Here is a 16,374-nt window from a genome sequence, read left to right as displayed (position 1 = left end):
TCAGGGAGAAGTTCTTTGCTCTGAGAGTGGTGAGGTGCTGGAACAGCAGCACAGAGAGGCTGTGATGCTCCATCCGTCCCTGGAGGTGTTCAAGGCCAGGTTGGATGGGGCCCTGGGCAGCCTGGGCTGCTGTGAAATGTGGAGGTTGGTGGCCCTGCCTGCAGTGGAGGGGTTAGAGCTTCATGATCCTTGAGGTCCCTTCCAACCCAGGCCGTTCTATGATTCTCCTGAGGGGAGAGAAACGTCCACTTCAGAACAGCCGTAACTTTGCCTTTCCCCTCTTCTTTTTCCAGGCACAGAACATGGCAGAGTGGCCAAGGCTGCTGACCTTGGCCCGCCAAGGAAAGTTGAATCTTTTGGAGGCTGCACTGAGGGATGGAGCTGCCACCAATCTACGCTGTGACCGCTCTGGGGACACACTGCTGCACGTGGCTGCTCGCCACGGCCACCTCCACCTTCTGGTCCTGCTGCTGGAGACACTGGGCATGGATGTGGAGGTTGCCAATGGGGACTACAAGAGACCCCTTCACGAAGCAGCCTCCATGGGGCACAGGGAGTGTGTCTCCTACCTCCTGGCCAAGGGAGCCAGTGTGGATTGTCTGAAAAGGGCTGATTGGTAGGTGGCCTTTATCCAAACCCTTCTGAGAGCAAAAAAAGCGGAGATGGGGAAGGTTTTGGAGGACAAAATGTGTGAGGAGCACCTGACGATAATTCAGCAAGACCAAGTGCTGCGTCCTGCACTTTGGCCACAACAACCCCAGGCAATGCTACGGGCTTGGGGCAGAGTAGCTGGAAGACTGTGTAGAGGAAATGGACTGGGGGTATTGGTCAAGACTTGGCTGAACATGAGTCAGTAGTGTGCCCAGGTGGCCAAGAAGGCCAGTGGCATCCTGGCTTGTATCAGAAATAATGTTACCAGCAGTAGCAGGGAAGTGATCATCCCCCTGTACTCAACACTGGTGGAACTGTACCTTGAGTACTGTGTTCAGTTTTGGGCCCCTTAATACAAGAAGGATATTGAGGCCTTGAAACGTGTCCAGAAAAGGGCAACAAACCTGTGAGGGATCTGGAGCACAAGTCTTATGGGGAGCAGCTGAGGGAGCTGGGATTGTTTAATCTAGAGAAGAGGAAGCTCAGGGGTGACCTTATTACTTTGTGCATCTCCCTGAAGGGAGGTTGTGGCAAGATGGGGGTTGGCCTCTTCTCCCATGGAACTAGCGATAGGATGAGATGGAATGGCCTCAGGTTGTGCCAGGGGAGATTCAGCTTGGACATTAGGAAATAATAATTCTCCAAAAGAGTGGTCAGGCACTGGAACACGCTGCCCAGAGAGGTGGTGAAGCCCTAAACCTGGAGGTGTTCAAGAAATGTTTAGATGTTGTACTGAGGGACATTGTTTAATGGGGAAATATTGGTGGTTGGACTGGATGATCTTGGAGGTCTTTTCCAACCTTGGTGATTCTATGGTTTGTTCAACCCAAAGAGGAGACTAGGGGGAGAACTCATGACAGCCCACATAGAATTATTAAGGTTGGAAAAGACCTCACCAAGTCCAAGCCATCCTCACCATGCCCACTAATCATGTCCCTCAGTGTTGCAGCTTCACATTCCTTGAACACATGAGGGATTTTGACTCCATCACCTCCCTGGGCAGCCACTTCTAACACCACTCTTTTTGTGAAGAATTTTTTTCCTAATATCCAACACAAATTCTGTTCCTGGGAAGCATTTGGACAACGCTCTCAGTCGTAGGGTTTGAATTTTGGGTGGTGCCGTGTGGAGCCAGCAGTTGGATCCACAATGATCATAGAATGGCCTGGGTTGAAAAGGACCATAATGATCATCTAGTTTCAACCACCCTGCTATGTGCAGGGTTGTCAACCAGTCCTTATGGGTCCCTTCCAGCTTGGGATATTCTGTGATTCTACAAATCTGAGGGTAGGAGCCAAATTTAATTCCAGCTCTCTCACTGTTCTCCCCCTGTTCATCATGGAGGTTATAAGTTAGTACTTTGTTAGCAGATCCAATTTAAAAGCTTTGATCTCCTTCAGGTGGTTTCACTCCGTTGTGTGATAGGACTCAGTGTATCTCTTTCCTCTGGAACTGAAATAAGAAGCCAGAAACATTTAAAAAAAAAAAAAAAAAAAAAAAAAAGAGAGAGAGAACAACTTTGCTCCTGTTTCCTTCTAGCAAACAAAGACTTTTGAGTAATATTTGCTACTGATAAAATAACAGCATCATGACCCAAGAAAGAGCTAGTTTCTTCAGGGCTTTTATTTTTTTGCCTGCTTCGTAGGAAGCATATCATCAAATGGTGAGTGAATGAGCACTGGGGGTAGAAAACAAGGTCTGTTCCACATGAGTGTAGCAGGCCTGGTTCAAATAGAGTGCTGCATACCTGTCAAGCTCTGCTCTTGGGGAAGGAATTCCTTCTAGCACCTTGCAGGAGAAAGCAGAGATTCCCCCTGGCACGAATGAAAGGTGAGCGATGCCTTTTTGAAGCTGCAGTAACACAAAAGCAAAGGCAGCTTCCCAGTCCTCCTAATTAGAGGCTGTGCCAGCATCAAGCTGACATCAGGGGGAGCAGAGGAAGGCAGAGATCTCAGAACTGTGTGCAAGCCTGGTTTTCTGTGATAGGTTCACAGCACCACGGATTAAATATGGGACACTGCATACATCCTGGCACTTGTCCTAGCCCTCAAAGTCTCATCTGCATTAAAAATATGTGCTGGTCTGAAGAGCTGTGTGGAAGTAGAGCTGCAGGAAGCAATGAGCTTCAGGCTCAGCTCTACCCATGCCAGGCATTTATCTCTTCTTAAAAATCTCCATCAGTGGAGATTTTTCTCTCTCCTCTCAGCACATCCTTAAAACTGGAAGCATTTGTCCTCGTGTCAAAGCCAAATCTTTCACTGTGGGTTAGATGCTTTGTCCAACAGGGAGAGTTTTTTATGCTGTTCTTGTGAATGGGGAAATGTATTTCTGTTTGTCCTCAGCTGACACGTCAGTTGGTGCTGGTGAGCTGGTCATCATTTCTGGGACAGCTCAAGATTTCTATCCAGTCTGTGCAAGCACCCAGAGTTTGATGATGGGGTGAAGTTTTTGGATCAATAAAATGGTGAATATGGCTCCCATTTGCAACAGTTAAACCTTTATTATTCCCAATGCCTGTTGGTTAGATAACGTGGTAATTAAAGAAAACAAATCGCTGCTGCTGAGATCAGTAAAATGAGTCATCAACATAGAGCCAAATGCTGGAGATGAAAGTTCACTGCCTTAAGTAACCCATGCCTTGCCTCGAGGGTAAGCCCTCAGCTGACACCCATCTCTGTGCTCTCTCAGGGTCGGCTATAAAACTTACAACCTCTCTGGTCCTTGCAAGGGAGAATGGAGAAGGAGATGAGGAATTTATCCTATCCAAAAAGGAAAAATTAGAGGCTGAACCTTTCCAGGCAGGAGTTGTTAATCTGTAATGCATGGGTTCCAGCTGTGAGTAGGTGTGGGATTGGAAGCAGGGCAAGGTGGGCTGTTGTCTGTGTGCAGGTTGTACCTGCTGACCTTGCTGGCCAGGAACCCCACACGATCTGTGCAAAGGACAGCCCTAAAACTATGGCATGGAGAAAATGCTGTTCTGCTGGGGAGCTTGTAGAAATGATCCTCCGTACCAAAGGTTGTTCCCAGGCACGTGAAACAGGACAAAGCTCTGAAAGTCTTCCTTCTGAAACAATTCCTTGGCATCAGAAGTTTTTGAGTGGCATTTGTTGGCACTCATGCTAGGAGAAGTGGTGTTGTCCATGGTTTGCTACCTACAACCACAGCTGACCCTCTGGATGACAGGGGTAGGATGACCAGGATAGGAAGCACTGCTTTTAATCATCTCTTTTCTTTCAGGACTCCCCTAATGATGGCTTGCACCAGGCAGAACCTGGAGGTGATCAAAGAGCTCGTGGAGCACGGAGCCAACCCGCTGCTGAAGAACAAGGATGGGTGGAACTGCTTCCATATTGCAAGCAGGGAGGGCCATCTCCAGGTCCTCCAGTACCTGTTGGCTGTGTCCCCGAGCAGCTGGGACACAGAGAGCACCATCAGGAGAACACCACTGCACACAGCAGGTCAGGAGAGTCCAGTCCCCAGTGCTAATGAGGTTGGAGGGTCCTCAGTTCCCATTGCACTGAATTTTATCTGTGTGCTTATCCCAATTTGGTTCGTAGTCTCACCAGTTTTTGTAAGGGATGCATCTCTCAAACCAATCCATCCTTGTCCAGATGCTCAGTGGATCAAGCCTTTGTGGTAAACCTGAAGAGCAGTAGGGTTGGTAGGCTCAGCACCCAGTAGAATTGCATTGCAGGTTTTGTTATTTTTGTGCTCTTCTTAAGAAGGGAGGTAGCATTGAGTGGGCAGAAGTACAGACTGCTTTCTGCATAGGTACTCTGTGCTGGGAGAACACTGAGGCTGAGTCTGCTGTGCCCAATTCCCTCTTTAAACCCTTTTCTGTGGCTTAAAAGGGAGATATATGGGACCTATAAAGGGGGTGACCTGATCTAAAGAACTTCAGACATTATCTGTAGGCGTGGTAGGAGGCAGAAAGGCACAGTTATCTGAATGGCAACCCAGAGGCAGTTTGTGTTTGGTTTCTGGCTTTTGAACTTTCCTTCCATCGTTGTTAAGAACTGGATGCCTAACTGATGAATGCCACACAGTGTACCTCAGTTAAGTCCTTCATGGTTAATAAGTTGGATGGCCTCAAAATCTGTTAATTCAGAATTAAGTTTGTCCTTCCACATCTTGTTTTGCTTGCAGAGTAGCAGGTCTGCTTACCCACAGACATGTGCAAGGTCAGAGATACAGATAACACTTGTGTTTCCAGGGCAGAAATCCCATTAACTCTGCCCTCCAGAGATGCAGTGGGATGATGAAGGGGGTCAGGGAAGGGAAAGATGTGTGACAGCACTTTGGAATGATGGTGTGGGGCAGCCTTGGGGCTGCAGGATGACAGCTTACCTGAAACTGAAATGTGCTGTGTTCCTGAGTGGGGATTTGGCTTTGTTTCCTGGGGCTCATCCATGCCACCGTGGGAGATCTGAGCATGGGGAGCCACTGCTTAAAGCCACAGCTGCCTAAATTCATTTCCCAAAGACTATAATAGGGATTGACTCTCCGGAAAGACCCGAGGTATAGGGAGGAGTCCTCTGCTGTGCTGTAATTAATCTGTTGGGTATATCACCCTTTTGGCTGTCATTCTTATCACTTCTTCAGCCCTCAGCAGTTGCCTGTCCACCACGCTGTGCTCATCAGCAGTGACAGTCCCAGCCTACAGGCACTGACTGCTCCGTAGTCCTTGGGCTCGACCTAAGAGTGAAAAATAGCTGATGTGCTGTTTGATGCTTCATGCTGAGTGGTGAGGAGCAGCTTGCGTGAGTGAGAAATGGGTAATCCTTGCTTATCTGTGTGTTCTACTCTCCCTGTGTAATCCCAAGTCTTCTGTCCTCGTGCCTGCATCAGTTGGCTGGGCTCACAGCCCCTCTCAGCCTTTAGATGGATGTCCAGAATATGGGGATGGAGCAATGGATATAATATAGGTGAGGAATTTCCTGCAGAACACCTTGAACTTGAAGTATCTTTTCCTGCCTCCTAACACTTGGGATATGGGGCTACAAGCAGCAGCAGTGTGCTCTACCTCGAGTTATCTCTACCCCACCATGTTTGACTTTCCCCATGGCAAAGCCTTCAACACGTTTTTTGTTGATTTCCAGTCATTACAACTGATATATCCACTTCAGACTGAGCCACAGTGGAGCAGCAGCTGCTGCAAAAGCAATGGGGCAGCAGGAAAGCCTGGAGCTGTTAAACCACCTTTGCCCCCAGCATCACATTGACTCAGGAGCACGCTGGAGGCTGCTGCTCATTGCATGCACTGCTCAGTGCTGGTGCCAGCATGCAGACGCAGCTCCCAAGGCACAGGCGAGGGGCCAGAGGCGATGCTGGAGCTGCTGGGGGAAATCATGTCAGATGAGCTGCCTTCTCCATGAGTTTACATCCTTGGGTGTGGATATGAGCTCGTTAACCCGTGACCAGGCCAGCTGCCTTCCTGGCACCATTATCCCTGGGTAGATGGTGGGTAATATTCTCCCCTTGCCATTTATTTATTTTTTTTTTTTAGGCTGATTCTTCATGCGTTGCTTCTTCATATATCCATAGCCTGAGGCAAGAGAGGGGGGGAGATGTAATTAGAGGAAGTGGAGTGCTACAGCAGATCCAAGCACAGCAGCTTTCTCGTGTCTCTGTTGCTGTTCAAGGATATAACTGTGTTGCTTGGGTGGCTTTTTCTTTTTTCAGACAGCTTGGTGTGTTTCAAAAAATCTTTTTCACAGCTTGATTCTGCCTGAATTTACATCAGCCCAGGTGAAGGGCTGCTGTGTGGGAAGGGAGCAGGAAAACACAGCCAACGTCAGGGAGGGTGGGAGTGCTGGTTGGGCTTTCAAAGAGCAGCTATTGTGCAGCCACATCTGAAGGTTATTGCTGTTAACACATTCACTGGGGGCTGCTCTTCTATGGCGTGGATAAACAGCCTGATGTCGCAGCCCTGAGCTTGGCTTGACCATTTATTCTTTATTTCATTTGTTTTGCACAACGACCTGCCAGAATACAAAAACCCACACATACACCCAGACGAAAAAAATAAAGCCTGATTAAGGCTGTCTGTACATTGCTGTAATATGAAGTTTATTTAAAAAAAAAAAAAAAAAAAAAAAAAAAGAGGCTATTTCAGTGTGTGATGTTTGCATCCTCCCCCACTGCTGCTCTGTTTTGCCTCGGAGATGCTGTCTAGGCGAGGATGCTTCATTAAGATGATGAAATGGGAGGGATGGTCGGTCTGAGTGGCTGAGGAAGGGTGCAAATGCCATCCAGCTCTTCACCATCTCTTTGTGTTGGTTTTGCATCTCATAGATTTCACTTCAGGGATTAAGGAATACCGGGCAGGAAAAGATCTTTGTGTCAGCTTAATTGTGTGTACTCTCTCACGCGTGCAGTCTGCAAGTAGAAGCAAACGGGGCTGATATGCATACTTTTCCTCTGTTTTACTATAGGATCAGGAGAAGAGAAGGTTTGAGACCCAGAGGCAATGTTTTAATTACAAAAATAAAAGCAGAAGCTTTGAATAAGAAGCCTCTCAGACCTCCTCCCTGCCTCATGAATAAGCCAAAAGGGTCCGAAACCTGATTATGTTTCACCGTAGGCGGACGACGACATGGAAACATAAATTACCCTTTGCTTCCTCTCTCTCTTGCAGCAATGCACGGCTGTTTTGATGCTGTGGAGCTGCTCCTGGAGCGGTAAGCAAGCTTCCTCCCAGTGCTACATCTCCTGTCTCCCCCTCCTCCATCCAGCCACCAGCACACAAAGGGCGTTTATTCCATCCGGGAAGCTCAGCTGCACAGCTGCTCTGCATGCGATCCCGAGGCTGTCTCCGTTTCTTCCTGGCTTTTCACGGCTGGTGTTGGGCCTTGCAGGCAAACAGCAGCTTTGGATGGGCTCAGATGGCCTCAGACCTCGCTGTGACATAAGCCCTGGTTATATAACTCGGCTCTTCCTCTGTGCTGATTCATTCCTGTTGCCTCCAGTGTGGCCATATGATAACAAGGAAAGAGTTTTCTGCCCAGCTTGGTCTTTGTGCATCTTCTCCAGGCTTTATTTCCAGGCTTCAGCTCCTGGGAGACTGCTGTGAAGTGGCTTTAAACCAGCCTGTGCCCAGTCATCCTGATACTGTTGCCTTCCTAAATAGTACTGCCTGCTGCAAGAGCTGGAGCAGCTTTCCCCAGGCATTGCAGCCACTGCAACCGTTAGCCTTACTCATCCCAGCCTTGTTAATTCATGTTCATGCTTTGCCCAGCATAAATGCAGCCCTGTGATTTGAGCCAGGCTTTCAATTTTAATTGACTCTTCTCTCATTTCAACGGAGCTTTAGCCTCGTTGAGACCTGTGGGCACTGATTTTGTACGTGACATTGTTGTGTGAAGCTAAGATTTCCTCCTCTGCAAGGTCTGGGTGCACCTTAGTCCTTCCAGCTTCATCTCTTTGAGGAGCAGGGGAAGTGAAAATATCTGTAGAGCCTGAATGAGCTGCACTGGCTGAGTACCACATCTCTGACCCTAAAATCCCTAGCTGGCCTGCATCTCAGATTGTAGTTTGCATGGTGTGCAGATAGGCTCTGTATATCTTCCCATTTATCCACTGATGATCTGCTGCCCCACCAGTGCAAAGCAACTGAGATGGTGATAATTTTGCACCTGCCACCAACTCTGTCCTGGCTTTTGCCTTCTCTCTCAGGTGCCAGTACAAACCTGACAGCAGGGACAATTGTGGAGTCACACCCTTTATGGATGCTATCCAGAATGGGCATGTCAACATTGCTCGACTGCTCCTGGAAAAACACCAGGTAAGTGCCAAGAACTTCTGCTCCCTTGTCCAGTGACCTGAGCTAAAGCTGTCAGGACAGGTGATCAGTTTGTAACAGAATTGTAACAAGGCAATTCAGGCAAACTTCCCATGGAAATGAATGAGATTTTGCCAGCAGGAGTGGGCTCGTGTAGGAAACCTCATCCTGGGACTGGGAAATGTCCCCTGGCTGATGAAGGGGGATGGAGGGACAGTGGCAGGGAAGGACAGGACTTGCCCTCTGCTGCAGGGACAGCGTTGTTAAAGCTAGAACTGACTCTTGGGAGTGCCAGGGCTCAGTATGAGGGCTCTTCTGGCCACACTGAGGGTGAATAAACCAAAGGCACATTGCTGAACCAGCAGCAGCTCGGCTCTGACCTCCCTCTCTTGAGACAGCTGCTGCTCCCATCTTTGTCTCCCAGTAATCTCCTATTTCCTCTGGCACACAAGGCATAATAGGGATGTCATTAGAGCCAATTGTGCATGGTAGGAACCAGACCACTGCATTATTTATTGAGTGCTGAGATAATGTGAGATGGTTGGAGACCACCTAATGGCTGATTCTCACGGAGGTGGAGCTGTTCCTCTCTTCTCACCCCTTCTGCTATTTCATGGTTTTTCTTCTGCACCAATTCCAAGGCTTGGACTCTTTGCAAATTGCTGGCCTGGCAGAAAGCTGGCATGGTACAAACAGTGAACCTGCCTGTGCCACACTGAATTGGCCAGCTGAGCTGCCAACATGGCATAGGATGGGCCAGAAGCACATAAAGGGAATGTGGGACCCCAATTCTCTAGCTGCATGCAGCAGGACAGGCCTGCAGAGACAGTTTGGTACTCTAAATATGTTCAAGTGCTTGTTAACTTCAGGAGATGTTCCTGCTCTTGTGTTTGTGTATCAAACAGTATGAAATGTTTGCTAATATTTTTTTTCAGTCTCACACTTCAGACGATGAGGATGGAATTGTTGATTTCATTTCCTCGCTCTGGTGCCCTGGCTTACAGCCATGAAACCAGCACTGGACAGATTAATGGCAGTACTAAATGGTAGTAAGACTTCCTAGGTCAGACCATGAGACTGCAAGAGGATGTGTTATATCCTTTTAGACAAGTATGCTGTGGACTCTCCCTATTACCCATCTTGTTTTTGTGTCTTTGTGGTTGCATTCAGAGACTCACAGAAGAGATTTCTTGAGGTCCTCCATCCATCTCTCTCCCTCGAACCTACATCCAAATTCTTCTCCTCTGCTGCTGAGTCTGGAGATGGGTTGTTTCTTGCTGCTTTGGCTTGGTTCTTCTATTTTGATACTACTCTTGCTTGTCTCTTAAGCTCAGCAGAGAGCTGGCTCTGGTCTGCAAAAGTGCTACCAAACCTGGTGCCACTTGGTGGCATCTCTTGTGATCACTGTTGCTGCTGTGGCTGTGGCAGGCAGACTCTGCTTGTCCTTCAAAGTTTGGCCAAGCTGTTCATTGCTTTCCTTTTCCCCCCTTCCCTTTGTTTCAGGCTTGTCCCACAGCTGTGGATGCTCTGGGTGCTCAGCCTCTGCATCGGGCAGCAGTCACAGCACAGGATGGAGCCATCCAATTCCTTGTCTCTGAGCTGGGTGTCGATGTCAACGGGAGAGCAACAGCTCTACAGCTGACAGCACTGCACTACGCAGCCAAGGTTTGTCCTTATCCCTCTGTTTCCTCTGCAAAGCCTTTGACAGTTGGTGCACTACCATCAGGCATCTAAAAGCTTAGGAGTTTGCCACTGATGAAGGATTTACATCCCTAGCTCATCCTCTGTCGTTGTCTGTTTGTTCCTGGCCAACCCTGTACCCTACTCAGTGTTTTTCAGACCCTTATCAAGTGTGACCAGCTGTCTGTACGGTGGTGGACGTCTGACTTGCTTTGTTCACCACAAATCCTGACAGTATCTGACTGTGCTGAGGGTGGGTGAACCCCCCTGCATGGAACGTGGCTGAGTGGCACTGAGTGAGAGCAGAGGTGGGTGGCAATAGGGCAGTTGCCTTTACCACTCATACAGTTGGTCGTGCTGTGGGTAAGACTCAACTCACATCTCTGGAGGGAATCATTCTTCCAGTCTATCACCTTTGGACCAAAATGTAGTGCCTGGAGGGAGTCCACTCTGCTGGTTAATGGGAGCTGTGGATGTGAACAGTTCATGAGAGGTGATGGTTCTTCACCAGCTTCATCTCTCACCTGACAGGATAGGATTGGTGGACACTGCTCAGATTTCTTTCTCTTCTTTCTTCAGTCTTGCTGGTTTGGACCCTGGTGGATCAGAAGCTGGTTTCCACGCCAGCAGCTTGCTGAACAGAAAAAGCCTCATGTGCTGTGGGACACTGTTTGACCCAGGAGGTCGGATTCTGGCCTTCCTGTAGCCAGACATGGGAAAAGAGATGTAGAAAGGTGGAGGGAGCTCCCAGTGCTTATCAGTGTCCTTCATACAACAGTTGTTTGGAATTCCAGTCGGAGTTGTTTGAGCTTTCTCCTCCTCTTGTCTCATGCCTGTGAAGAGTAAGGCTGTGTGTCCTGCAACGCTCCCTGGGCATGCAGAGCAGATCCCCAAAGCCTCCCTGCTGACCAGGATTCCCTTTGAGGGCCTGCTGTCTCACTTCTGCTTTATGCTGCTGGCTGCCTGTGCTCCAAAGGAAACATCCCTGCTCAGAGCCCAGTGTGTCAAACTTCATGAGCTCAGAGTCTTGTAATGGGAATGGAGCAGCATCCCCATGCAAAAGCATCAATGACACTCACTGAGAGTGCTGGCAACAGCATTCTCCTCCAGCAGGACCCAGCCGTGGCATTTGCTGGCTCCCACAAAGGAAGCTTTTCTCCCATGCTCTAAGAAACCATGTTGAAAGCCCTTTTGGTTGCCAAGGGTACGTTGAACAGCAAAGCCATTGGGGAAAATAATGTGCCTTGGAGAAGATCCCAGCTCTGTCTTGGCGAGTGGCTGATTGGGGAGCAATTTGATGGGCTTCTCATCCTTCCCGAGGCTCAGTGTCACTTTATATTTACAGCATCATTTGTTTTGGTGTTTGGGATTTTTTTTGTTGTTTTTTTTTTTTTTTTCTTTATTACTTTGCATTTATAAATACATGAAAATCAAATTATGCTTTCAACTCAATTTGCTGCCGAGGCTGTGGCAGCAAAAGCAGTTCCTGGCTTTGCTGTTCTTTGCCACTGAGGGGGCCTGTGCATGCAGCAGGGCAGTGGGAATGTGACGCTACTGAGTTGTATGATAATGGGGGAAAGAGTGGGTGGTAGGGATAAAAATAAGGGCCTTCCACTCTCATGCCACATTACAAAGGCTAATTCATTGCAGGGAAGAAGGAAATACAATTATTTAGGGAGAGAGGATTTATTTCAGGCCAAGCTTGTGCAGCCAGGAGGGGTGTGAGGGCTGCATTGCATTTCCCCCTGCAGCATTTACATTTGGCTGCTGGCAGAGGCATTGTAGAGAGCACCATGGGTTGTGCTGGTGTTTGAGTGTGGTGTTGTCCATCTCCCAAGGCATTACAAATGCTGGAGCAATCCTTTAGGAAGTGTGGATGTCTGAAGGTACTGCAGATAGAAGCACAGCAGGGCACGTCAGCAGCAGGTTCTTCTCTCTGAGCTGAGATGCACCTCAAGAAGAGCAGCTGTAGATCTCCATAATACTTGCAGTAAATTTACAGCATGGGACAACAGCAGTTCTGTGGTGACATTGTCCTTCTAATAAGCAGCCAGCTGTCCTTTATTAAAGGTAAGTCAGGGATCCTAGGGCTCTGTGGCTAGCAGAAGTTAAAAGCATTTTAATTGAGTTACTCGATGGGAGGAGAGGAAAAGGCAGGATCTGTTGACAAATCAGTGCACTAATTTGCTATTAAGAAACATCTTTAGGTCTTTGTCACCCAGTGCTAAGTCAGAGGTCATTTGTGCATTAACTCCTTTGTAGCCATCAGCAAAAGCAAAACTGCTCTGGGAGATGGTCCTCCTCTGAGTCTTTAGCTGTAACACCACCACCAGAGGCATCCCTGCACGGTAGCATCAACTTAAGTACTTGCATTGCTTTTAATTTGAAATTGTGAAGAAAAAATTGCAGATTATGCTCCTGGGATGCCTCTTGCTTGCTTCTTCTGGCCTCTGGGTCAAAATTGCTGGCAAGGGCTTCGCAGGAAGGCTGAGCAAAGGCTGAGCTGAGAGTCCTGTAGCAGCAATGTGGCCATGTGTGTGGGCAGTCCCTGGCTAATGGAATGGATCTGCACAGCTACAAGCGTACAACAAAGATTTCCAGCTGCTCTAAGATCCTCTGGATCTTGTACCAGCTCCTGGTGGTGCCAGATTTGACTGTGGCACATTCACTTTGCCTCTGTGCCTTTCGCAGGTACCTGGAGATTGCCTGTGTGGCCTTCTTTCTTTTCAGGCCTGTGTCGTTTCTTCTAAATGCAAAGGAACTGTGCTGGTTTTGCTGAACAAATAACCCACGTGCCTGTGCTCACCACTGCAGGAAGGACACACGAGCACCATCCAGACGCTGCTGTCCCTGGGTGCCAACATCCATGCAAAGGATGGGAAGAACCGTTCTGGTAGGCATGCTGAGCTATGTGTTCACACACTGTGTCAGGAGCCTCTAAAGCAGCCCGTGCTGCATCTGCTCCTGCAAGGAGCTGCCAGGTGCATGGATGCAAAAGGCTCTTGGAGCAGCACAGCGTATGAACCCTGTTCTTTAAAAAAAAAAAAAAAGATTTGGCAGCTTTCATTTAGTAGCTCTCTTCTTGCTGGACTTTCTGATGTCTACTGGTGTTTTGGAGCCTGTGCTGGGGCTTTTCCCCTCTGTGGATGCACTCGTTTGGCTTTCTTTTTACGCAGCTGCTTTATTTTGCATGAAGCTTTCAGGAGTTTTGGTACCCTTCATCAAGCATGGTTGAAATTAGGCAGCTCAAAACTCTTAAGGTGGGCAGACAGACATGATTGCACGATCTCTAAAGCCTTATCAAACTGCCTAGGAATGGCTTATGAGCAAATAGTAACAGAGAGCTTGAAAGTAAACAGAGTTGCTATAGTAGTACCAGTGAGAGTATGAGGCATCTCTTGCATCAGCATCTCTCTCAAAAAAGAGTATATAGAAATGGTTTCAACCAGTGCTAAAATTGGCAACTTCCCCAGCCTTCAGGTTTGCTTAATGACACGCTTCAGTGGTGAGGTTGAACAGTCTTGCAACTCTCAGTCTCTCCCCTCACCCCCTCAAGTGAGTAAATTTGGGTTTTGCTGAGCTTGTCCAGCCCTGGGACCCTTGTGATTTTCTCCTCATATTCTGTTCTGCTTTGCTGCATTTGTGTCAGTGTATGCTGGTGTGTTTCCCACCCTAATCTGCTCCTGCAAAGTGTTCTACATGAATTATCCTGCTCCACAACAGCAGGAGCTAATGACCCTCAGCATCAAAGATACTCACCCTATGCAGGTTTAGATCAGGAGAATAAGGCTGGCCCACCCTATAACAGGGCTACAGGGCTGCCTAACTGTGCTGGAGCTGAACTGACTCAGCCTGGAAGGCTCATTGGGATAAGCAGACTGCGAGCAGTGCTGTTCCAGCCTCCTCCTATGGGATGCTCTTTGCTGTATGCAGTACAGGGAAACCTTTCTGATTTACTCCTCAGCCCTGGAGTGAACTGGCAGGATGCCCGAGCCCATAACGGACCCAGGTCACATCCAGCATCTTTTCAAGCCACTTTCTCATGCATCATTGTTAAATCCACCCCAAATACAGAGCAGTAAGATGCCCACAGCTAACATGAGCCCATGGGCCTTCTGCTCTGCTGCACAGCCTTTCCCTCCTGACATCGGCACCCTTTTCCCGTGACTCAAAATGATCCAAGTTGGCTTAAATCCTCCCAATCTGTTTGCAAACCTGTTTTGCTTTGGCTCAGCCAGCTTAGTATCACTTGATGGGTTGGAGAGACAGCCTGAAAGGAGGAGGTGGGCAGGTCATAGCATTTCTGCCAGCATGGCTGGGCTTGAAAATAGAAGTATCCCATGCATTTGTGGGTTCAACCATCCCACTGGGAAGGCTGTGGCAGCTGAGCCATTGTACAGCTGCTTGGTTGAAGTTATCTTTCAGTGCATTTTCTCTGATAATTCGGTTTCCTTCACTGAGGATCCAACATCTGCTTCTGAAGTGGGCTGAAGCCGAAGCCAGCATGCAGTCTCAGTTCCTTTTTGACATCCTGTCTCTCCCACAGCCCTGCACGCAGCGTGTTCTGGGCAGCATGCAGCTGCTGCACAGATCCTGCTCAGCACAGGGCTGCAGGACAACGAGGACAGCACGGGCACCCTGGCACAGCAGCTTGCAAGGAAACCAGATGTCATCCAGGTTTTCCAAAAAACGAGTGTCAACTCATGAGGCCAGCTGGGAAAAAGAGAAACCCACTTCGTTTCGGCTTGGTATGTTTGTAATTGTTTAATGAGTGTTTGTATTCATGTTTAACACAGTGGATTTTTGCTCAGAGACTCAGCAGAGGAATCAAACTTAGCACTTGGAAAATGAATTAAGGGGAAAGCATGTTGTGAATACAGTTATTTCAATGAGAGGATGAATATGTTGGGTGTGGGCTGTTGTGCTCCTCTTCTGACCCCATCTTTGTAAGTTCACAGATGCTCTTCTTTCACTTCCAAATTTCAGGGATGAGCTACACCTCTTCCTATGCAGCAGCAAACGCATCCCAACAGCTGCAGCTTCCCAAAGGAAAACCATCAGAGGAAGGTGCCTCGTGGGCTGCTGCAAGATGATCTCTGGGCACCTGCAGGGCTTGAACCCATTGGAGCCTGCCCAGTTCTCAATGCAGCCTGACATCCTGAAGGAGAAGAAACCTGCATCATTTTTACAGCCCTTCATGTAGCTGCTCTCCACAAATCTGTTAAGCTGCCGTGTTTAAAAGCCCCTGAGAAAACATGGTGCAGCAAAGCTGAGCTCTGAGTGCCTCCTTTCGTCAGGGCTAAGCTGCTGTGTGGATGAGTGCAGGGAGACGTCAAGCTGCATCAGCCTTGTACGTGGCCCAAGCTTGATCCCAAAGCCTGCTGACATCAACAGAAAGACCTAAGCCTTGTGGGGATCAGAGTGAAAAAGAATTATTAGTTATTCCAGATGTGCCAAGCAAGGCTTTCTCACCAGCAGTGAAAAAAACTGCTCCTTGAAGTGAGAGAGACAGTAGTTTGATATGTAATGTAGCCATTAAGTCTGGAATGTACATAAAGGTAAGAGGGACTAAAGTTGTTCAGTTTCTTTGTATCTATATGGAACAAAAAGCTTTGCCAACCACAGTCCTACCTGTAATGTCAAGTTGTAGCAAACAATGCTATTCCCCAGTTTAGGTGACAGCAGATGGTGAAAAGGAGAGGCCTATAAGCAGGCTGGGTTTTGCTCTGCCCCAAGCCCTGGTGCTCACATTGTGGCTTGACGCTCAGCTCCTGTTTTCCCAGGAGGATTTAAGATGATGCTGAGCTCTGTTTGAGCGAGAAAATCCCCACTCTGCATTCCCTGGAACAGAATTTGCTGTGATGATACTGAGCTGGGTAACAGCACTGTGCTCCTCGGGGACCTTTTAAATTGGAGCACAAGTTGGGGTGCTTTTAAGGACCAGAATGGACCTTCTGTTAGCAGAGGTTTTAACCACAACCTTTCTTTCTCCATCTGTGACATGAAGGAGATTCTTTGTCACCAAGGAGGATAAGAAGTGAGTGCTGGAAGGTTCTAACAGTGCAGTGGAAGCTGTGCCAGCCCCTTACCAAGTGGGTTTGTTCCTCTAAAGATCCTCAGTGCTTCTAGAAATCTGCCCTTCATAAAATAGTAATTCTGCAGCCTGTAACTGCTTCATTCCCATTTTCTGTGATGTTAGCAAGCCACGAAATAGCTGTTTTCCCCTGATGTTCCTCCTAACGAGCTCAGCTTGCTCGTGAATC

The 16,374-nt window shown here is 48.2% G+C and overlaps 1 protein-coding gene across 1 annotated transcript; it reads left to right on the top strand.

Annotated features, from left to right (window-relative positions):
• Window positions 1–302: 302 nt before the first annotated feature.
• ANKRD16 (ankyrin repeat domain 16) lies at window positions 303–14,818 on the top strand (the record flags this gene model as incomplete). The annotated part of the gene is made up of 7 exons (XM_079549621.1): window positions 303–616; window positions 3,889–4,109; window positions 7,289–7,331; window positions 8,326–8,434; window positions 9,935–10,096; window positions 12,926–13,004; window positions 14,658–14,818. 7 exons carry the CDS (start codon window positions 303–305, stop codon window positions 14,816–14,818), a joined length of 1,089 nt encoding a protein of 362 aa, XP_079405747.1.
• Window positions 14,819–16,374: the final 1,556 nt, after the last annotated feature.

The sequence above is a fragment of the Tetrao urogallus genome, assembly GCF_951394365.1.
Source record: "Tetrao urogallus genome assembly, chromosome: 1".
In the NCBI taxonomy this organism is placed as follows: domain Eukaryota; kingdom Metazoa; phylum Chordata; class Aves; order Galliformes; family Phasianidae; genus Tetrao; species Tetrao urogallus.
Note: the sequence above shows the minus strand (reverse complement) of the source record. Positions and strands in the feature narration are given on the sequence as shown.